The sequence below is a fragment of the Triturus cristatus genome, chromosome 4_1, assembly GCF_964204655.1.
Source record: "Triturus cristatus chromosome 4_1, aTriCri1.1, whole genome shotgun sequence".
NCBI classification, from domain to species: domain Eukaryota; kingdom Metazoa; phylum Chordata; class Amphibia; order Caudata; family Salamandridae; genus Triturus; species Triturus cristatus.
In genome coordinates this window covers 1,041,395,721-1,041,418,937 of record NC_140585.1, presented here as the reverse complement: position 1 = coordinate 1,041,418,937, position 23,217 = coordinate 1,041,395,721, and the positions used below count along the sequence as shown (strand labels likewise).

General features: G+C 44.0%; 1 protein-coding gene across 2 annotated transcripts in view; it reads right to left on the bottom strand.

The window, feature by feature from the left end:
- GSAP (gamma-secretase activating protein) overlaps nucleotides 1–23,217 on the bottom strand; it is a 762,740-nt gene that overhangs the window by 300,529 nt on the left and 438,994 nt on the right. For both annotated transcript variants that reach the window (XM_085654015.1, XM_085654016.1), the window contains one exon: nucleotides 15,202–15,276. In XM_085654015.1, coding sequence (XP_085510141.1) covers nucleotides 15,202–15,276 — 75 coding nt within the window. The remainder of the gene's footprint in view (nucleotides 1–15,201; nucleotides 15,277–23,217) is intronic.

Here is a 23,217-nt window from a genome sequence, read left to right as displayed (position 1 = left end):
AGTAACACACTTTTGTTGGAAGAACCAATAAATAACTCTGCAAAAAGAACTATTGTTTCAAACACTGCACAGCTCTACAAGTAAATCTGAAACCGGGAACTTCACTACACACCACATACACTCGGTAACACATGGATAAAAGACATTGTCATTTACAATACCATTTACAACGCCGATAGCTTTAACTTAAGCAAATGCTAGACCTATTGCATTTCCAATGCTTGTTTCCTTGCGGAATGGGCTGTTGGTTGCAAAGTTAACTCCTTTTTGGCATTGGCATAACATAATTGGATAGCTTGTACTATCCATCTTGCAATAGGTGCTTTTGTGACCGCAGATCCTGTGTTATGTGCGTAAGCAACAAATAATTGTTTTGTTTTCCTTATTTTCTCTGTTTTCTGTAAATAATACAGTAAAGCCTTTCTTACATCCAGGGTATAAAGGCTTCTCTCTGCCCTTGTTTTTGGGTCTTTCAAGAAAACTGGCAGTAGAATGTTTTGATTTAAGTGATACTTAGATACCACTTTTGGTAAAAATTTTGGGTTAGTCTTTAAGATTACCTTATCCTTTAGGATTTGTAAGTAGGGTCCTTGTATCGTTAATGCTTGCAGTTCACTTACTCTTCATAACGATGTTAAGCAATGGGAAAGGCTATTTTGAGAGTAACATGTTTGAGATCCGCTGTATGCACGGGCTCAAATGGTGTCATCAGTTGAGAAAGTACAGTATTTAAGCTCCATGTTGGTACAGGAGCAGCTCTTGGTGAAGCTATTCTTTTTGCTCCCTCTAGGAATCTTTTGATGACTGGTCTTGGGAAAAAAACATTTGCACGTTTTTCCTCTTGTATATGCCACTATTGCTGCAAGGTGAACTTTGAGGCTTGAAAAATTGATGGTGCTGTCCAAGAGGTGAGTAAGATATGTAATAACTGTTTGTGTCTTGATAGAATTTATTTTGTTATTGGTGCACCATGTGGTGTATCGGTTCCATTTAGCTGAATAACATTTTCTTGTTGACTGTTTTCTTGCTTCTTTTCATGGTTCTAAACAGTAGATTAAGGTGTCCAAATTCTATGTATTCAGACGCCAGGCTGCTAGTTGTAGCGCTGCTGGCTCCAGATGAAAGATCTGACCCTGTTGCATTGTCAGGTCTTTTTCTGCTTTGATTCTGATCATTTATCCTTTGAATAGTTCTAGGAGAGTGGAGTACCATGTCTGCCTTGGCCAGTGAGGATCAATGAGGATCATGTTTGTTCCTGATTCTTTTGCTTTTTGTAGCACTCTTTGTACTAGGGGTATTGGTGAAAAGGCGTAAACAAATGTCTGTGACCAGTTGATTGAAAGTGCATTACCCTTTGACAGGTGGTGTGGAAACCTCGAGGCAAAGGTTTGGCATATCCTGTACTGCACAGTTGCAAACAGATCTATCACTGGAGTTCCCCAGATGTTGAATAGATACTGCACCGTTGTCTGTTTCAACTCCCATTCGTGGGAGCAGTTGTTCGGTCTGCTCAGTTGGTCTGCTGTAATCTTTTCTATCCCTGGTAGATGTACTGTTAGTAGACTGATCTTCTGGGGTATCGCCCAAAGCCAGATTTCCTGTGCAAGTCTGCTCAGGGCAAAAGACCTTGTTCCACCCAGGTAGAACATTGTAGTTGTATTGTCTGTCTGTATTAGGAATATGCTACTTACCAGTATGCATCTGTTCTTGGCATGTAGAGCTGCAGAGTCACACACTGAGGATAAGATCGCCATCTGGTGTTGGGCTCGGATGATTGCAGGTTGTTGTTGTCTTCGGAAGAAGCCTTTGGTCACGAGGTTGGTGACTCCTCCCCTGGACAACAGTGCGCATGGGCATCCACTCCATCGTCAGATTGTTTTTCGCCATGATGGGAAAAGATGGAGTGTATAGAAATGAAAGAAAGGATGTCCATGTGTAATGTCTAAGTAAGACGGATGCTGGAACAGATACAGGTCCCGGGGAGGCGGGCGGGCGTGTGTGACTCTGCAGCTCTGCATGCCAAGAACAGATGCATACTGGTAAGTAGCATATTCCGTTCGAGGCATATGAGCTGCAGATCACACACTGAGGATAGATTATACAGCAGTGCTTCCCCTTAGCGGTGGTCGCCTGTATCCGTTGCAGCAGCTTGAAATAAAGTTTTTAGGACAGCCTGGCCCACGGAGGCCTGTTGTTTGGCCTGCACATCAACACAATAGTGTTTAGTGAAGGTATGCGTGGTAGACCACGTGGCTGCCTTGCAAATGTCTTCTAAGGGAATGTTACCTAAGAAGGCCATAGAAGCTCCTATTTTACGGGTGGAGTGCGCCCTTGGGGGAACTGTAAGTGTACGTTTAGCCTTGAGGTAGCATATTTGGATGCATTTAACTATCCACCGGGCTATACCTGATTTGGAGATTGGGTTGCCTTTATGTGGTGGTGCGAAAGCAACAAAGAGTTGTTTTGTCTTTCGAAAGGGTTTTGTCCTGTCGATGTAATAAAGCAAGGCTCTTTTGACATCTAAGGTATGTAGGGCCCTTTCAGCTACGGAGTCTGGGTTTGGGAAAAAGACCGGTAGCTCTACTGATTGGTTAAGGTGGAAAGGGGAAATCACTTTTGGAAGAAATTTAGGGTTTGTCCTAAGAACCACTTTGTTACGGTGTAGTTGTAAGAAAGGTTCCTCTAGTGTAAGGGCTTGTATTTCACTTACTCTGCGTAGGGAAGTGATTGCGATAAGGAAAGCTACCTTCCATGTTAGGAATTGTAATTCATATTTGTGCATAGGTTCAAATGGGGGACCCATGAGTCTTGTTAGAACCACATTGAGATTCCACACTGGTGCAGGTGGCAATCTTGGGGGAAGGATTCTTTTGAGACCTTCCATAAACGCTTTGATGGCAGGTACCTTAAAAAGGGACAGGTGTTGCCTATTTTGCAAGTAGGCTGCCAAGGCTGCTAGGTGTAAACGTATAGAGGAATACGCTAGATTGCATCTTTGCAAGTGTAGTAGATAGCAAATGATGTTTTGGATGGAAGCGTCCAATGGATGTATGTCATTATTAGCGCAGTAGATGGCAAATTGTTTCCATTTAGCGGCATAACACGCTCTAGTAGTAGGGCGTCTGGCTTCCTTTATGATATTCATACAGTCTGGAGGGAGATTGAGGTAACCGAACTCTAAGACCTCAGGAGCCAGATCGCTAGGTTCAGTGTTTGAGGATCTGGGTGTCTGATTTCTCCATGGTTCTGGGTTAATAGATCCGGGGAGAGGCGTAGCCTTTGATGTGGAACTAAGGATAGTTCTAGAAGCGTGGTGAACCACGGTTGACGTGCCCAAGTGGGAGCCACTAGTAGTAGTGTTAGTGACTGTTGTTTCAGTTTGCGTACCACAAATGGAACTAGAGGGAGAGGCGGAAAGGCGTACGCAAATCTGCCTGACCAGTTCATCCATAGGGCATTGCCCTTGGACTGTGGGTGTGGAAACCTGGCGGCGAAGGTTGGGCATTTTGTGTTTTCGGGAGTGGCGAACAGGTCTATGTCTGGTTGTCCCCACTTTTGGAAGAAGGGGAGTAGAACCTTGGGGTGTAGTTCCCATTCGTGGATCTGCTGTGTGTGGCGACTTAGGAGGTCGGCCACTTGATTGTGGATCCCTGGGAGATGTTCTGCTAACAGATAGATGTTTTGGGGAATTGCCCATCTCCAGATTTGCTGTGCCAGTTGGGACAGTTGGGGAGAGTGTGTCCCTCCCTGTTTCTGTATGTAATACATTGTCGTCATGTTGTCTGTGCGTATGAGGACAGTTTTGTTCTTTAGGTGAACTTGAAAGGATTTTAGTGCTAGGAACACTGCTAAGAGTTCCAGGTGGTTGATGTGGAGCAGTTTTTGTTGACTGGTCCATCTGCCCTGAGTGGTATGGTGAAGGAGGTGGGCTCCCCACCCCGTGAGAGATGCGTCGGTAGTTAGCACAACTTGTGGAAGAGGCTCTAAGAACGGTCGCCCTTTGGACAGGTTGATGGTGTTCCACCATTTCAGTGAGCGAAGTGAGCGACTGTCCACCAACACCAGATCGGTAAGTTGTCCGTGAGCTTGGTTCCACTGTTGTGCTAAACATTCCTGTAAGGGACGCATTTGAAGTCGTGCGTGTGGGACTATGGAGATGCATGACGCCATCATGCCTAGGAGCTGCATGAACACTCTTGCTGGAAGAGATGGATGAGTTTGAAACTGAGAGATGAGATTTTGTATACTGGCTATCCTGGCAGTGCTGGGATAAGCAATGGCCTTGGATGTATCTATGGTTGCTCCTAGATACTGATGTAAGTGGGAGGGTTGTAGGTGGGATTTGGGGTAGTTGATAGTGAATCCCAAATCGTGGAGAGTTTGAATCGTGCGATGAGTGTGGAGAACGCATTTTTGGTATGTATTGGCTTTTATGAGCCAATCGTCCAGATAGGGGAAGACACGGATCTGTTGTCTTCTGAGGTGCGCTGCCACGACTGCTAAGCACTTGGTGAACACTCTGGGTGCTGTTGTTACTCCGAATGGGAGAACTGTAAATTGATAGTGTTGCCCATCTACCACAAATCGTAGATATTTTCTGTGAGCGGGATGCATAGGGATGTGAAAGTATGCGTCCTTGAGGTCTAATGTGGCAAGGAAGTCTCCCTGTTGTAGGAGTGGGAGGACTTGTTGGAGAGTGGTCATATGAAAATGATCCGAATGTATATACTGGTTTAGTAGTCTGAGGTCCAGTATGGGCCTTAGTGTTTTGTCCTTCTTGGGAATGAGGAAGTATAGAGAATATACCCCTTTTCCCTGATGTTGAAGGGGGACTGGTTCTATCGCATGTTTTTGTAACAGGGATTGAACTTCTTGTTTGAGGAGAGAGAGATGATGTGAGGACATTGGGCGTTGTTTGGGTGGTATGTTTGGGGGGGATTGTATGAGTTCGAGGCAGTAGCCAGACTGGATAATTTGTCTTACCCATCTGTCTGTGGTGATGGAAGTCCAGACAGGTAGGAATTGTTGGAGTCGCCCCCCGACCGGAGTGGAATGGTCCGGGGGGAGTGGTGGCAAGTCACTGTTTGGTGGCTGGGGAGGTGCGGGTGTTGTTGTTATTGCCCCGCCCTCGGCCTTTGTTATTGTTTCCCCTATAACCTCCCCGGAAATAACCTCTGTTAGGGGATGTTTGTCCAGAATTTTTAAAGGTGGACGTGGTCTCAGTTGATGTGTTTTTGGAGCCTCCTCTATAAAAGGAGCGACGAAAGGAACCCCGGTTTTGAGGAGACTGCAGTGCTCCCATAGACTTGGCAGTTTCATTATCCTTCTTCATTTTTTCTAATGCAGTATCCACTGCAGGGCCAAATAACTGCTCTTGGTTGAAAGGTTGAGCCAGAATTGCGGTTTGAACCTCCGGTTTAAAACCGGATATACGGAGCCAGGCATGTCGTCTGAGTAAGACGCTAGTATTGACCGCCCTAGAAGCAGTGTCTGCCGCATCTAAGGCGCATTTAATGGAGGCATTAGATATTAATTTGCCTTCTTGAATGAGGTCAGTGGCCTGGGACTTAAAGGGTTCAGGCAGATGTTGCATAAGGTCCTCAAGTTGGTCATAATGTGCCCGGTCATACCGAGCTAACAGGGCCTGGGTATTGGCAATACGCCAGTGGTTCGCCGCCTGTGCGGCGACTCGTTTGCCTGAGGCCTCTAAAAGCTTAGACTTCTTGTCTGGGGGGGGGGCGTTTCTCCAGTTGTCTGTGAGTTAACGCGCTTCCTGGCATTTGATACGACCAAGGAGTCTAAAGGGAGCTGGGCTTTAATGTATGCAGGGTCCTGCGGGGCTGGTCGGTACTTTTTTTCTATGCGGGGGTTGAGAACCCTCGCTCGAACAGGGTCTTTAAAGACGTCAGTGGCATGCTTTATAACCCCTTTAATCATGGGAAGTATATGAACAGTTTTTTGTGACTGCTCAAAGGTATCGAGGAGAAAATCCTCCTCAAGGGGGTCCGTGTGCATAGTGACACCATGGAACGTTGCTGCCCTATTTATTAGTTGGCCAAACCCTAGGTGGTCATCAGGAGGGGAGGGCTTGGAGGGGTAGGTAGTGGGGTCAGGCATGTCAGGCATTGGATAAGACCAGTCATCTACCGGTGCTGTGTCTGGAAAGGTAAACGGGTCGGTTGGATCAACAGGATCATTAAATAAATCAGGGTCCGCCCCTCCCCCTAAGTCATCATTATCATCCTGTGGAGGAGGTGAATGATAGGGGGGTGGTAAAGGTAAAGGTAAAGGAGAAACAGGAGGAGGAAGGGGGGACGGGTTAGAAGGTAAAACAGGAGAAGAAGGACGAAGTGGTGAAGTGGCACAGTCCTTTTTAGGTCTCGGGACCATCCGGTCGGCAGACCGGAAGTCCGGAGATTTAATGTTATTGAGAAGAGGGGCTTGCACCCGCCCCTCTTCTATCCTGTTCTCCATTGGCTGGCCTCTTAAATGCTGGCCAGCCACTGGAGAAGAGGTCCCGTCACTCCGATCAGGCCCCGTCCTTTTCGGATCGGGGGGCGTGTTTTTTGCAAGAAGTCTCATTCTCTAAACACGCCCCCGAATCCGAAAAGGACGTTGCGTTTCTCAAAGGCATTTCTACTGCGCCTCGGAGAAAGGCAGTGGTTTTAATGGCGTCCTCTCCCCCTGCTCTTGGCTCCCGTGTTCGGCACATATCTTGTTCTCTCTCCCCCCTCGCTGATATCACCTCTTCTCCTCTCCAGGTTGGCCTTTCATTTTTCTGGCGCCTCCGTTACCCATTCCGCTCTCTTTATCGGCGGATCCTTTAATTTCTTCGATAAAGCCGGCGCAGGGTCCGTTAGTGCTGGTAGGTGGGGCCCCTTGTTTGTTTTAACTATGCTGCCTTGCTCTCAATTCCCTTCCGTGGCTGAACATTGCTTAACAAGTCCCCGAGTCCCCGTGCTATAAATATGACATTTCTTCCAGCTCTTTGTGTCCCCGAATCTCTCGCCCTGTGCCCCTCACTCCGACGGTTCAGAGACGCTGACTGTACGTGTAACGCCCCCACCCCTACAAGCCCCCTGCAGCGCTTTAAAAGTATGTTTCTGTATACACAAGCATCGGACACTTACAGAGGAGCTGAGGTCTGAAGCTGCGGATCGGGGATTTAGTTAAATGAGACATATTCAACATTATAAGTTCACCGCCCTACGCTAGGCGCTATTAAAAGCCATGTTGTTTGTTTCCTTTAGAAACAAGCCTTTGACATTGACAAACATACGGGGCAGAGGTCAAAAGCTGCAGTTATGATATGAAATTATATTTTATAAATTGATTAACATCAGAACACCAAAAACCGCGCTGAAAAGAGTCCTGTTTTTGCGGCTCTTGTGTACATACGAGCCGGGAGTCCGAGGCTCCGTTTCTGGGGCCAGCTAGAATTTAAACAGTCCATAATATAAGCACAGCAACTTCCAAAGTAACACAAGGCTCGGATACACACGGGCGACGGGGCCATCGCTTGGGGGCTGGGGTTGAACTATTATTGAAATACTCCATAAAAAGAAGCGCGCCAACCTCCGCAAGGCGCTATAAAAAAAATTCGGCTCTTCTAACACACGCCTCGGAAACAGACACGGGTTGATGGGTCCAGAGCTTTGGTTCTAGAATGCAATTTTGATTTATTTTGGATATTTACATAATACATTAGAATTTCATCTCAGAAGTATACCGATGCTTGTATTTACAGGAGCCTGGAAACTGGTTTTATAGCGTTTTGCGGAGATCGGTGTTCGTATATTACTGAATATTTAAAATATATTTTCATTTCAGAACCGGAGTGTTGAACTCCTGAGCCCGTGTATCCGTCCGATGCATGTGTTTACAAGAGCCCAGAAAACGTGGCTTTATAGTGCTTTACGGAGATCGGTGTGCTTTTATTACTAAATATTAAAAATATAAATTCATTTCAGAACCGGAGTGTTGGACTCCTGAGCCCGTGTATCAGTCCAATGCTTGTATTTACAGGAGGCTGGGAAGCATGGTTTCATAGCGCTTTGTGGAGATCGGTGTGCTTACAAAGCTTGTATTTACAGGAGCCTGGAAAGCATGGTTTTATAGCGCTTTACAGAGATCGGTGTGCGTATATTACTGAATATTTACATTAAAATGTCATCATAGAACCGGAGAGGGGAACCTCTGAGGCTGAGCCCGTTTATAGTCCAATGCGCACCTCGGGGAGACAAGGGGTGAGTGTGGCTGGGGCCGGGGGTGGCAGAGGCTGATACGGGGTAGTAGGGGCTGTAGGAGCAGGGCCGCGAGTGACGTCACTGGGTTAGCAGTGGGAGTGGAGGCTTCAGTGAGCTGCACTCACCCAGGGCACTGGAGTTCTGCAGCCGCAGCTTTGTCCACGTTATGTTATGTTTACGATGCTCCATAAAGCGCACGCAGACGGTTTCTTGGTGCTAAACCACATACATGTACATTTGCCGAACTGGTGACTGGTCACATAACCCACAATCAGCTGCATAATTAAGATTTCAACACAAACTTGTTTCGAGTACGCAGGTAACCAGGAGTTCGCCTAACGGCTAGGGCGCTAGGCCGGGGAACTGGGTTCGAGTCTCGGCAATGACGCTGAACCTCCTGTGATTCTGGGCAAATCACTTAATCTCCCCGTGCCTAACAAAACAATGAATGTTTGTCCTCATGTAACGCAACGGGTGCTTGTGTAAAGCGCTCCAATACCTGATTGGATTCGGGTCAATATCGCGCTATATAACAAGCATTTACAATGCAATGGTCTCGGCATTGGTAAAATTAGAGCTATTGGCATTGCTCATGACATTATTTTTGTTTATGTTTTTGTTTTTAAAACATTTAAAGAAACGGCATTGTCATGAGCAATGCCAATAGCTCTAACTTTAACAATGCCGAGACCGTTGCATTGTAAATGCTTGTTCCGTATGGGAGCTGGGGGAGGTGTAGTGTCCAGCTTCCGTTTTTTATATGGGATGGCAGTCACATGCCCAGTGTTAGGATTGATGTAGATCCGCTTTTGAGTAGGATCTGGTCGAAAAAGTTCATCTTGCTCCGAAGGTGGTGGCGGCGACGCCCGCTTCGGGTCTTTATGAGCTGTTTTTGGTGTGGACATAGTTTTCGGTGCCGATGATGTTTTCGGTGCCGATGTATGTTTCGGTGCCGATGTATGTTTCGGTGCCGATGGACTTTTAGGCATCGATGTCGAAGAACGTTTCGGCGCCGGTGGAGACTTCGGTGCCGAGGAACGTTTCAGTGCCGAAGGAGATTTCGGTCTCGAAGCCTGTTTCGGTGCCAACAGTGGTTTTTTCGGTGCCGAGGGTGTTAAAGGCACAATCACATGAGGTTTGCTCGAGCCCGAGCCACCTACAGGCTTAGATGTCTTCGGAGCCGGGCCCGAGGGCGGGGCTTCTGAAGAGGATTTCCGGTCGCGACTGGGCCCAGCTGGCGGAGTCTTGACCACTGTCTTTTTGGATGGGGCAGGGGCAGGGGGGGTGGTACTCACACGCTGCCCTGGAGTGATGAGGTCATCGGAATCGTCGGCCTCGGACACGATCTCGAGATCTTCGGTGTCGTCTTCGGGAACATCTTGAGCAAAGATGTCCTCCGGTTCTGGAGCTGGTTTGGCCATAATATGGCGTCGAGCTCTTCGGTCCCGGAGGGTCTTCTTCGAACGGAAAGCGGCACAAGCTGGACAGGTGGACTCGTTGTGTTCCGGCGACAGGCAGAGGTTACAAACCTCGTGGTGGTCACTGTGGGGGAACTTCGCTCCACACTGGGGGCATTTTTTGAAGGGTGTCCTGTCCATCAGCCGCTTCCGGAACCGGTCCGAGTTGATTTCGAAGTCGATGGAATGAAGATTAAGGAGTTAAATTGATTGCTAGAAGTTTTCTGCTGGAGCGGAAAAAAGTTCATCCGAACCCAATGGCGGAAAAAAACAATCTGACGATGGAGTGGATGCCCATGCGCACTGTTGTCCAGGGGAGGAGTCACCAACCTCGTGACCAAAGGCTTCTTCCGAAGACAACAACAACCTGCAATCATCCGAGCCCAACACCAGATGGCGATCTTATCCTCAGTGTGTGATCTGCAGCTCATATGCCTCGAACATATGTTTTTCCCATGAATATGTTTCTGGAATGCTTTGAGTGACAGAAAAACTGTTTTAATCTCCAAAACACTGATGTTTTGTTGAATCCTTTTCGCTCCACTGACCATTAACTTTCAGCTGGTTGAGATGTGCACCCCACCCGTTGAGCGAATCGTCCGTGGTGATGGTCACAGAAGGAGTTGGGTCCTTGAAATGTCTCCCTTGTGCTATGTTGCTGGATGCCCACCATTATATCTGTGCCTGCACCCTTTGTGTAACAACCACTAGATCCTCCCAACTTCCTGTGGCTTGTGACCAGCTGTTGGTGAGTCATTCATGGAATGGGTGCATGTGTAGGCAAGCGTGAGAAATGAGTGGGATACAGGATGCCATCATGCCCATTAGCTTCATTACCTTCCTCACTGTCAGGGACTGTCCCCTCTGGTAGTGGGCTGCTTCTTGATGGATAGCTGGTATTTTGGCTTGTGTGGGATAAGCCCTGGCGTTCTCTGTGTTCAGTCTTGCACCCCAGAAAGATTTTTCTCTTTCTGGTGTTGTTGAAGATTTCTTGTGGTTTATTGAGAACCCCAGTCTCTGTAGCATATTGGATTGTTTTTTTAACATGCTTGTGACATGTTTGTTTTATGCATGCCCTTATTAGCGAATTGCCTAAGTAAGGGTAGACGTGGATTTTGTATTTTCTCAGATATGCTGCCACTGCAGCCAGGCACTTTGTGAACACCCGTGGAGCAGATTTTATTCCGAATGGAAGTACCTTGAATTGGTAGTGTGTTCGATCCCTTTGTACCTAATCACCTCATTTAGATTGAGCTTAATACCAAATAATCATAGTGTACAGTTCATGGGGGTTGGGCGCTTTCCTTTTTCACTCTGTCACTCAATTACTAGCTTTCAATCCGCCTTGTTTAACAAGAGCATGCAATGAACACATTGTCATGATGTCACTGTGAGACACATGTAATATGACTTCACCTCACATTTTGCCTTCTGATCAGGGGGATTTTTGGTAGGCTCTCTGCCACACTGCAATAATGTATGTTGAGCTATGTCAATACTTTTAGAGAGTGTTTGTTATTACCTACACAGGTGTCCTGGCGCTAACGTAATGCCAATGAAGGATAATTAAGCTGAGACAGAACCATATTATTGAGCAAAAGGTCAAGTTTTTAGCCTTTTATAAAAGATAAGAGATCTTGTATTTTGCACAACGAGAAGGGAAGGGAGTTCCACAGTTGGACCGCCCTGACTGAAAAAGATCTACCCGCCAGCTGCTCACACTAAAACCTTAGAATTGCCACAATGTGCACATCTGAAGAGTGTAACTTGTGAACAGACATGTAATGTACAAACTTCTTCTTAGATACCCAGAGCCTATCCTATAAAAGGCCCTATGAACACACACAAAGCGATTTGAACCTGATCCTCTTCGACAAAGGCAGCCAGTTTAATGAATCTAGGTCAGCGGAGGCGGATTAATTCTGAGGCCATTGTCACAAGTCTAGCAGCCGCATATTGAATCTGATGGAGCCTGTTCAAGAGGTCAGCGGGACGAGACACAAATAGTGAATTGCAGTAGTCCAATCAGCTCAAATTAGTCGACAGGACCACCAAAGGACAAGCAGAAACAGTGAGAAGTGGTCTAATTGTCTGCAAGACTCACTGCAATGAGTAAAAGGCTGCAGATAACGGTATTACCTGCCTAGAAAGGGGTAGTTTATCAACCATTCAGAATCCTAGGTTTTGAACCGACTCAGCTGGACACTCAGGAGATCTCCACGGTGCCGGCCCAAAGTTTGCAAGTAAAGTCTTTGAGAGACTATTAACAATGTAGCATAGAACTTCAGTTTTGTCCACACTAAATTTCTAAGAGTTGTGTGACAACCAATCATTAAAAGCTGTCATGCTCTGAAACATGTCTAAAAAAAAAAAAGCACTGAATAACCTACCGATATAAGCAATTGCATATCATCTACATAATTCATGAAGTTCATTCCATAATATCTGGTGAACTACACTAGAAGGTGAAAACGAAGGTTAAAAAGGGTAGGACAGAGTGGAGCCCTGAGAAAGGGAGTAGGTGAACCGCTTGGCAGTTACCCTCTAGATAGGGCAGAGCCGCAGATACATGCAGCAGCTAGTCTAGACAGCAAGATGGTATGACGAGATGCCCTAACAGACCCAGCAGGTAAACCAAGTAACATCAGGATAAGCCAAGGGCTCTTATCTGTCAACATTCTTAGGTCATTCAGGACGAAAACTAGAGCTGTTTCAGTTCAATAGGCAGAGGGGATGTAATATCTGATGATGTTCAACAAATCCAGACATCTACCTGCTTACATGTTCTTTCAAGATTCTTACCGGAAAATCCTATAACCAGCAATCAATGAACAATCACCATGCAGCTTTTCTGTGGGACTGAGAGTGTCTAACAGCTTATTAGTTGATGGTTTACCCAAGGACATACAAACAAGGGATTATTCTTAGTATCTTTCCCATCACAGAGCTTATTTTGGCCTTTAATCTTGAAGTGAATGAAACATTGATTCATCTGGCCCTGCAATCTCTAAAGTGAGTTCAAGTGCCACAAGAGTACCACAAAAATTAGTTGTCTGCATATTTTCAGGGAATTCTACACATAAACTGAAGTGATCTAATAAGAGGAAGGCAGGGTGAGACAAGTAATGGCATCAGAACATCAGTTAGGTGACAGTAAAGTTGGAGGAAGCCCCCTTGAGCAATTATGCCATCTACAGAAACTAAGGCAAAGATAATGAGGGCGAACCCAACAATTAATTGGAATTGAAAGAACCCACTTTGAACTAGTCAACCTTCATGCATTCTTTAAATATTATGGCTATCCTACCTAATCTGTGGTATGGATAGGATAGTTATAGAATCGTATAGCCTTCAGGGCATGCAGTTGCCAACTCTTCTGAGATCCAGGTTTCAGTAACAAAAAGCACATGCAGCTTTCCTGTGGTGTGGATATAGTTAATCTCTAGGGCATGTTTTACAAAGGACTGCGCATTCATTAAAGCTCAACCCAATTCAGCCTCATAAGAGAAGGTCAGATTGAGCCAAATCGTTAGGCACAGTCAACACAGGATTCAAATCGGGAATTTGGGTCCTATGTAGAATATACCATTAACCCTCTAGCTCAGGGAATTGAGAGGGCAAGCCAATCGTGTCCATTAGTCAGTAGAGCCTTTTTAGAATATACAAGGAATCCTGAAGAGCTTTGGCCAAACTGAGGCTTATCATCATCCGTAATTGGCCAACATTGAAGGCATAAGAACGGCTGAAGCGCGGGCTGGTATACACTGGGTTGCCTTTGACACCCTGCCAGTGCACCCGCTGTGCACCATGCAGCCTTAAAAAGGCGACCTATTCTCTACCCATTCAGACTACAACAACAATAGACTGCAAACCAAGATGGCGACTTACTTGGTATGGTCTGGCTCAGAGGAGGAAAAATGGTGTCGGGCTGACAGGTACTTTAACGTCAGTCGAACAATGTGGGAAGCCACTCTTTGGATGAGGTCAGTGCGTGGAAACTGGAGGATAATAACTGGTAGACACCAAACAATGTAGACTACTTCTGCCACGATTCATGATTAAAAAACAATTCACTGTCTTCTAAGAGGCAAAATAGATTTTCTAGCCCATAGCTAGAGATTATACAGAAAAAGTTAAATGAACAAATGAATAAAAATGTATTAACTCTAATATGCTTGTTAAGGTTTACTAACAACTTGGATGCCTGTGTGCTTGTATAAGTAAAGATTTATTTAATTTAATCTATCTTTCTATTTTTCAAGAATCAAGGGCCAGATGTACTATTTACTGATCACAAAATATTGTTCACCATTCGCAAAGAGTATTTTTGTCACCAGTTGTTAATTGTAAGCACTGACCTATATAGTCATATGTCATTTCTTAAAGTTCTTAATTGTTGTGGAGCAGAATCCAACCTATCTCATGAACATTATTATGGTAGGTCTCAAATTGCAACTCAATACAACCGGAGGCCATCACAGGGATGGCGGCCTGTTGGAGTCAGCAGATCACCATGTCTGCGATTCCTCTATAATAAAGGTATTTTTTTTTTAATGCTGCCCTTTTTCCTTAAAGGAAATGGGACTGCGTTTAAAACTAAAAATTTACTTTAATTTTCACTTGTTTAAAAGTTGGCAGTGGTCCCCTAGGCCGCTGCCTACTCGTCAATAAAAGAAAATGATATCCAGAAAGAGGAGGGGGTCCCAGAGGAAGCCTGTTCCCCTTCTTAATGTATTACCATCTCCTCTGAGGTGTCAGTAAAATAACAATGTTTGTGACCAGAGCCGTAAATAAAGCCATTAATACATAAGAAAAAGCATTTTAACATTTATGAACTCGGAACAGGAATATTTGTGACTGTTAAAATGCTAACTACATCTACCTCAAATTCTGGATTTCTGATTTGACTTTAATTTTAATGCCTTTCATCCAATCACAGATATCTAAGCTCAAATGATTAACTAAAACATTGTGGTGTTAGTGTTTTGTTTTTAGGTTCCGGGAATCATGGTGTATCAAGATCAATGGTATTTACAGTGGTACTAGTTATACTATTTTATTTTTTCTATTGTGGGGTGTGTCTGAGGTGGGCCACTGATCGTGAGGCATGTGGAGAAGGAAATCCTAAATTTAGCACTGGCTGCTGTATACCAAATTGCACTATGGTATGGCAGAAGCTGGTCTGAGGAAAGAAGAGGAAGGAAGAGAGGAAGTGTGTTATGAAAGGGAAAAAATACGGATGTTGGCACGTTTGGCATGTAGACAATATTTATGAATCTAAGGCAACTACATGAAATACTGCAAAAGGAAGGAAACTGTGTCAAGAAGTTTAGACAGAAGAATGCCAAACATTCAATACTACAATGTAATAAATGCTGATAAACCTTACACAAATTCTCGGAGAAATACATTTAATATTAAATGGCAGGCTAGTTAAAATATTCATTGACATATACACACACATCTAAACACGCCATAAAATAAAATAGCAAATGTACCTTTGTGGAGGAACACAACTGAGTATGTGATCTTCTGCATTTCTGGAGCATTGGCATAACACACACACAAATCTCCTGCAAAAATAAGAACAATACTAATGTGACTAAAATGGAGCAGAACATAGAGCAACACTCATTGCCAGCTTTATGCAAGAGTTTTTAATAGTTAAACATGGCCCATCCAAGGGTATCAGTGATAGGACAAAAATAAACTAACCTCAATGATTAGGTGTGTGACGAAAACACTCCTGCTCTAACAATTGTTATGAAATACATTGCATTTGCATTTCACATATAAACACCTTCCTGATAGCTCATTGTCATGGTTCCAAGTAGTGTACTATATGCTTATAATGGAAGGTGTCTGGTTGTGTTGCCACATACTGTGCCGAAAAGTGTGCTGTGGTTTCCATTAACTGAAAAGAGAGACGGGGGATCAAGGAGATGCAGTGGCCTTTATCTACTAGGTATGAGGGACAATTTAGTCAATCAGGCTTCCATTTATAAACCAAGCATTGGCCATTTTGGATTTGGTAGGTGAGGGTGATAGATCTTCATATATTATAAGTAGACACACTGAAGAAGATTTTTTCTGTGTGGTGGTGTACCAGAGTACAATATTAGAATGATAAATGTAAGCCACCCATTAAATCTGCACAGTACCAAAAGAAAACATCGGCAAAGCCAAAGGGTCTTGCTTATGTGAGAGTTATCGGCTTTACCAATGTCTTTTAACCACGTTGTAGAGCAGCACTAGAAGTTAGAAAGGGAAAAAAAGTGCTATGAGGAGTCCAGCGCGGACGACACTGGATAAAAAGCTCAATCTTCAAACCGAAATTAGCACTATGGCCAGCAATACGCGATATCAACTACATCTTCTTTGGGAAATCCACTGCTACATCCCTGAAAAAGATCTGAAATCTCTTAATCAATAACCGGTTCTTCCCAGAATCAACTAAGGTCACGCTCCTCTGGCAGGCCTCTCCAAAACTCGCCTCAACCCTCTGAAATCCGTTCTTGATGCATCGGCCTGTTTCGTCCATGGGGCGAAAAAAGAAACAATTCTATCTCACCTACGCTTGTCAGTCTTCGCTGGCTCCACATAGAAGCCAGGGCAAAATATAAAACTGCCTGTATCTCCCGCAAGGTCTTAAATACTTCCACTCCTCACTAACTAGCAATCAAACTGAAGATATCAGGAGGCACTAGACCATCGAGAAATGCTGAAGCTATGTTACCCATTATAACATAAAGGGGTAACCCAATAATTGTCCGCGGACCTGGGTATCAAGTGGTACAAAAAACAGTTGGTCCTGGACTTTATTTAGCAAGCAATAGAGTCCAAAAAGATGTACTATACAATTCCAAATTTATGCATGCATCTAGTCAGCAGAAAAGTATAAAATCCAAACAGATTTACCGTCTGTACACCCCGCATAAAAGACATAGGCACCTATTGATTTTGTAAGTAAATGTTTGTTTATTTTCAATGGCATAGTTCAAAATCTGGTAGGGACACTGCCATACTTAATAAGAGATGGGAGGTTGCTCCGAAGAAGGGCCGTGCAAAAAGTAGTGCTCATGTGTGAGTAAACAAAAGTAAGAAAAAGAGGTTGAAAATACAGATATTTCGAAAATATAACAGTGCAATTACTTCCAAAAACGTAACAGGTCATAAATAACAAAACCAGTTAGATAGCGCCTGTCCACCATTAATCATTTGTAGATGTAAACATGGCAAGAGTGGTTGGGAGGGAAGAAGCAACATTGGCATAAGAAGCAAGACGGGTTAGAAGCAAGACGGGTAAACAAGAAGCAAGACGGGTAAACAAGAAGCAACAGGGGCGTGGGTGAGTGGGAGGGAAGAAGCAACAGGGGCATGGGTGGGTGGGAGGGAAGAAGCAACAGGGGCATGGGTGGGTGGGAGGGAAGAAGCAACAGGGGCATGGGTGGGTGGGAGGGAAGAAGCAACAGGGGCATGGGTGGGTGGGAGGGAAGAAGCAACAGGGGCATGGGTGGGTGGGAGGGAAGAAGCAACAGGGGCATGGGTGGGTGGGAGGAAGAAGCAACAGGGGCATGGGTGGGTGGGAGGGAAGAAGCAACACGGGCATTAGAAGCAACACGGGCATGGGAGGGTAGCAGGAAAGAAGCAACACAGGCCATGGGGGGTGGCAGGGAAGAAGCAACACAGGCAAGGGGGGGGAGAGGTAAGAAGCAAAATGGGTAAGGGGTGGGAAGGACAAAGAATTATGGAAGAAGCATTAAGGACAATGACTAACAATATGGGAAGAATAAAGATCAATCATCGTTTGGGAGAAGGTAGGAGCTACCTGACAAATAGCATGGAAGTGGAGAGGATGTGGCACAGCAGCCAGAACTGCTGACTCAATAGCTGGGGATTCTGGTTCGAGTCTGTGGCGCAACATCCTGTGATTCTATGCAAATCACTTAATTTCACGGGTGATAAATTGTTATATAAATAGGCTGCAAGAGTTAAAAGCAAAAAGAGGCATAACCTCATGGGAAATATTTACACCAAAGTGGATGTTAACAGTATTTTGGCTACGGGAAACTGATAAGAGTAGCAGACATACTAAATGCAGGTAAATATGCCACAGCCAATAGAAATGGAGGAAAAGTAAGTAGCATGCACAGGAACCAATGAGAAGTCAGGAAAAGGAGGAGGCTGGATGTAAGTCGCTTTTAATTTATATTAGAAACAATAGTTTTCGCAAGCGCTGATCAGGCAAAACCTAAAAATAGTACCTCAATCACAGGACGAGAAGTATAAGGACATTAATCAGTACTTGACACATGCATCACACAAAAGAAGAGGACGTGAAACTGACACGTGCTGGTCAATTAGGAGGCACCAAATAGGAGTGACCACGAAGCCAATGAATCGGAAGCAGTGGGTAGGCATCTTTCAGTAAACAAAATCTCTTGCAAGTGACTGTGCAAGCGAGAGATCTTAGGCAAGACCTACAAATGGGCAGACACTTATTTTGCACCCTTTCTGGAGTCACACAGACCTCTACATGAGGTTGCAAGCTACAGTTATAAAATGTGTTTTTGCTTCATGCATGAGAGGTGAGGTCGATGGGAGCATGGGGTGATCTTACTTGTGTGTAAGAATACAAGAGTCAAAAGGAGAGGTCATAGAAGAGAGCACAAAACCACTGATCCATTTATCAACACAGACCCCTTCACTTATTAAACTAGTTGTACCAATACTTCATCTATCCATACATCCATCCATCCAATTTAGAAATTCATTCATTTAGCTTTCCACCAACACCTATGCAGTCCAGTCACTGACTGATACGTCTAACAATACCTCAGGCAAAATTCATCCCTCTAGCTACTGCCACCTTTGCTTTCCTTCACCCATCCATTCATCTGATAAAATGACCTACAATTCCAGAAAACCATTAAAATATGGCCTTTTTACCAAGTTATCTAGCAAAATAACCGCTTACCCTCTCGACTGAGGTGAAAAATACTTTGTGGAGGGGGAAGGGGTCATAGAGGGTTGAGTTCACTGAGCCTTTTAGAAGCATTTTTTTTAGTCAAGTGGAATAAAAATTATTCAATATAAAAATGTACACATCTTTTTATTTTGTATAGAGTATTTGCATCCCATAAATAACCATTCACACAGTGAATGTGAAACTACCCTCAAATCATGTTTCTCAACTGAGTCACTAATTATTTGCTAAGGCAATCACTTGTATTGATTCAAAATCTATTTATCCAATAAATTAGCAAGCCCCATCTTCTTGCAAATTTAGCTGACTGCCCACTTCTATAACAGTTTAATTCTTCAATTAGCATAGCCCTTCTCATTTTGTTAATGCATTAATAGCAGATTACATTTTCTTGAACCTCTATTTTTGGGCAGTTCAAATCCTTTCAAATGGACAGCCAAACAAAATATCCTTTTCTGTACAACTTCCCCCCTCCAGTTCCCATTGCCTACTCATTATTGCCATGCAGTATCTAGTGTTAGCGAACAACTACACCATTTTTATACTGTTGTAAAAACAGATTGATAAAAACAACAAATGTAACTAAATTCACGGAGCAGGTGCATAAAGCTTCCCAAAGACGCATCACACTTCTTCCACCATGGTTATGCATTAGAGGAGAACTCATCAGTTATAATATTAGTTAATTTAGAGTGATATATCCCATACACCTAATATTATTCTATACAATAGGTATGTCTAGATCTTTACTAATTTCACCCTACTATTTATCTGAGAACGCATACCTCTTTCTGCTCAGCTCTCTCTTATCTTGTGGCTATATTTTATTCTCGGATGGGCAGGCAGCAGAATGCTTCAATTAAAACATCAGTGATCAGACCCCTCTTTTTTTTAAAATAAATTTGACTGAAGGTATCTAGATATGTTTCACAATGTTTGTACTGAATCTTTGAAAAAGAGAAAAGCCCTGTTAAGATGGAGATCTGGCAGCCATTTGTTTTCCAAGAGAGATTTATTGTAAATTAAGATAAGCAATAGGATACACGTGCAAAGGGCCTAGAGGATCAGGACCACCTGACACTGTAATTTTAAACCTTTTATCATTATATTCTAAACCCTTTTATCATTGTATTCCATAAGCTACATTCCATATTATACAGGCTCCTCAGTAACTATTTAATATAAACATTATATTTGACACTGTGTAATATACGCAACTATCTAAACACCACAAGCCCTCTTCCACTACGAGACCGGAGTCAATTCCCACACACTTTTTTCCTCCAACTCTGGCATGGATGGATCATCTATGCCAGAGTTGGAAGCATCTGTTCTTGACATGTAAAGCTGTAGATTCACATGCTTTGCATACTCCTGCCATCTAGTGTTGGGCCCAGATGTTTGCAAGTTGTTTTTCTTCGAAGAAGTCTTTCCCAGTCACAAGGTAAGGTGACTCCTCCTTTCGGTGATAATGCGCAAGGGCATCAACTCCATTGTTAGATTGTTTTCCCGCAAGAGGGTGAGAATGGAGTAAGTGAAGTAAAGTATAGAGATGTCCATGCCTATTTAATGTAAACAAAGAACTGCAACCACAGGGGTACAGGGAGGATGATGTGAAATCTACAGCTCTACATGCCAAAAACAGATGCTTATAGGGTAACATAATCCGTTTGAGGCATGTGTGCTGTAGATACGCAGGCTTTGCATAGATTGTATAGCAGTATTCTCCCAAACCTGTGACTAACCAGTTGGTGTTGCAGTATTTTTAGAACTGCTTGGCCTACATTAGCTTGTTGACGTGCTAACACATCTACACAATAATGTTTGATAAATGTGTGAGGTGTAGACCGTGTAGCTGCTTTACATATGTCAGGTATGGGAATGTTGCCTAAAAAGGCTATAGATGCACCTATTGTATGAGTAGAGTGCGTTCTAGGAGGAATAGTTAAAGTTCTTTTAGCTTTAGCATAACACGTTTGAATACATTTAACAATCCATCTAGAAATCCCAGATTTAGAGATAGGATTTCCTTTATGAGGTGGAGCAAACGCAACAAACAGTTGTTTCGTTTTATGAAAATCTGTTGTCCTCTCAATATAGTATAATAGTGCTCTTCTGACATCAAGTGTGTGAAGAGACCTTTTTGCTACTGAATCAGGTTGAGGGAAGAACACAGGTAACTCAACTAATTGGGTAATATGAAAAGCAGAAACTACTTTTGGAAGGAATTTTGGGTTTGTACGAAGAACCACTATCTTTATGACGTTAAAAGAAGGGTTCTTCTAAAGTTAATGCCTGTAGCTTACCAACATGCCTTAATAAAATGATCACAATTAGAAAGGCAACCTTTCATAAAAGAAACTGTAAGGAACAATTGTGTAGTGGCTCAAAAGGTGGACCCATGAGCATTGTGAGAATGATGTTAAGGTTCCAAACTGGTTCCAGGTGGTATCCTGGGTGGTATTACCCGTTGAGGCCTTCCGTAAAAGCTTTAATTACTGGCACTTTGAATTAAGGATAAGTGTTGTATGTTTTGAAGATATGTGGCTACTGCTGCAGGGTGTAGCCAAATGGATGTATGTATATGTTAACCCAACTCACTGTAGATGCAAAAGGTAATAAATAATATTTTGTATAGATGCATCTAGCGGATCAATTGTGTTGCTGTTACAATTTATAACAAACTTTTTCCACTTTGCTGCACAACACGCTCTAGTGGTAGGTGCAGCTTTTGGTGTGGAATTACTGACAGTTCTAACAGTGTGGTGAACCTTGCCGAGCCCATGTGAGAGCCACTAGAATCATTGTGAGTGATGTCTGCCTCAGAACTGGAAGGAGAAGGAGAGGCGGAAAAGCGTAAGCAACTATTCCTGACCAGTCCATCCATAGGGCTTTGCCTCTGGATAGAGGGTGTGGGAACCTGGAGGAGAAGATTTGGCATTTTGAGTTCTCTGCTCTGGCAAAGAGATCCATTTGTGGAAATCCCATTTTTGGAAGGAGAATTTGGGGGTCATATTCCCACTTGTGTACTTGTTGCAGCATCCTGCTGAAGATGTCAGCAATTTGGTTGTACATGCCTGGAAGGTGTTCTGCCAGAAGATTAATTTTGTGATGTACTGCCCAACACCAAATGGTCTGAGAGAGTCGTGACAGTTGTAGAGAATGTGTTCCCCCATTTCTGTACATAATACATAGCTGTCATATTATCCGTGCAGACTAGGACAACTTTCCCTGTGAGGTAAGGCTGAAAAGTTATTAGTGCTAGATATACAGCTAGAAGCTACAGGTAATTTATGTGGAGACTTCTGTGTTTGTTGTCCCATATACCCTTTTAATTGTTAGATTGTGAAGATGGGCACCCCAGCCTGTGAGAGTGCGTCCGCTGTTAGTACGACTTTTGGAATAGTCAATGAAGGGCCACCCTTTTGAGTGTTCCACCACTGCAGAGAGGGATGAGTGCGGTTGTCTGCCAACACTAGATCTGTTAATTGACCCTGTGAATGATTCTACTGACTTGCTAAGCATTCCTGTAGAGGATGCACGTTTAATCTTGCATGAGGTACTATTGCAATGCACAATGCCATCATCCCTAGTAGATGCATGAAAGGCTTGACAGTTAGGTATTGGTTGTTTTAAAACTGTAGAAACTGAATTTGAAATGTTTGAATCCTGGCTGCATTGGGAGAGGCTAGAGCTGTGTGAGTGTTTAGCGTCGCACCCAGATAGGACTGCAGTTGTGAGGGTTGAAGATGGGACCTATGCACATTGACTATAAATCCCAATTGATGGAGAAGGTCTATTATGGTCTGAGTGTGTTGTAAGCACTTTTGCTGTGTGTTGACTTGGATGAGCCAATCGTCTAAATATGGGAAGACATGAATTAGTTGTCTTCTTAGATGAGCTGCTACTACCGCTTGACATTTTGTGAACACTCTGGGTGCAGTAGTAACTCTGAATGGGAGCACTTTGAACTGATAGTGATTTCCTGCTATCACAAATGTGAGATATTTGCGATGTGCTGGGTGAAGAGGAATCTGGATATATGCCTCCTGCAAGTCTAGTGTGGACATAAAGCCTCCTTGTAAAAGTGGAAGCACTTGTTGAAGCCTGACCATATGGAACTGTTCGGACAGTATGTATAGGATTAAAGTTCTGAGATCTAAGAGTGGTCGTAGAGACCCGTCCTTCTTGGGGCTTAGGAAGTACAGTGAGTAAACCCCTGACTCCTGGTGTTGTAGTGGAACTGGTTCTGTAGCTTCTTTTAGTAGAAGAGCTTGCACTTTTTGTTTGAGGAGCTGTTGGTGCTGTATCGAACGTTTTTGAGTGCGAGGTGGAATATTGGGAGGATTGCTGGTAAGATCCAGGCAATATCGGGGGCATGGCCAAGAGCGTCAAGATGGCGGTCACACATTACTGCTACGGACCCCTCCGACATCTGCTCTGAAATCACCTGCCATCAGGGCCCTAGTGACCCCTAAAATCCTCGACCTGCTCACCTGGAAGTATGGAGGGCCCCATTGAAGTGCTG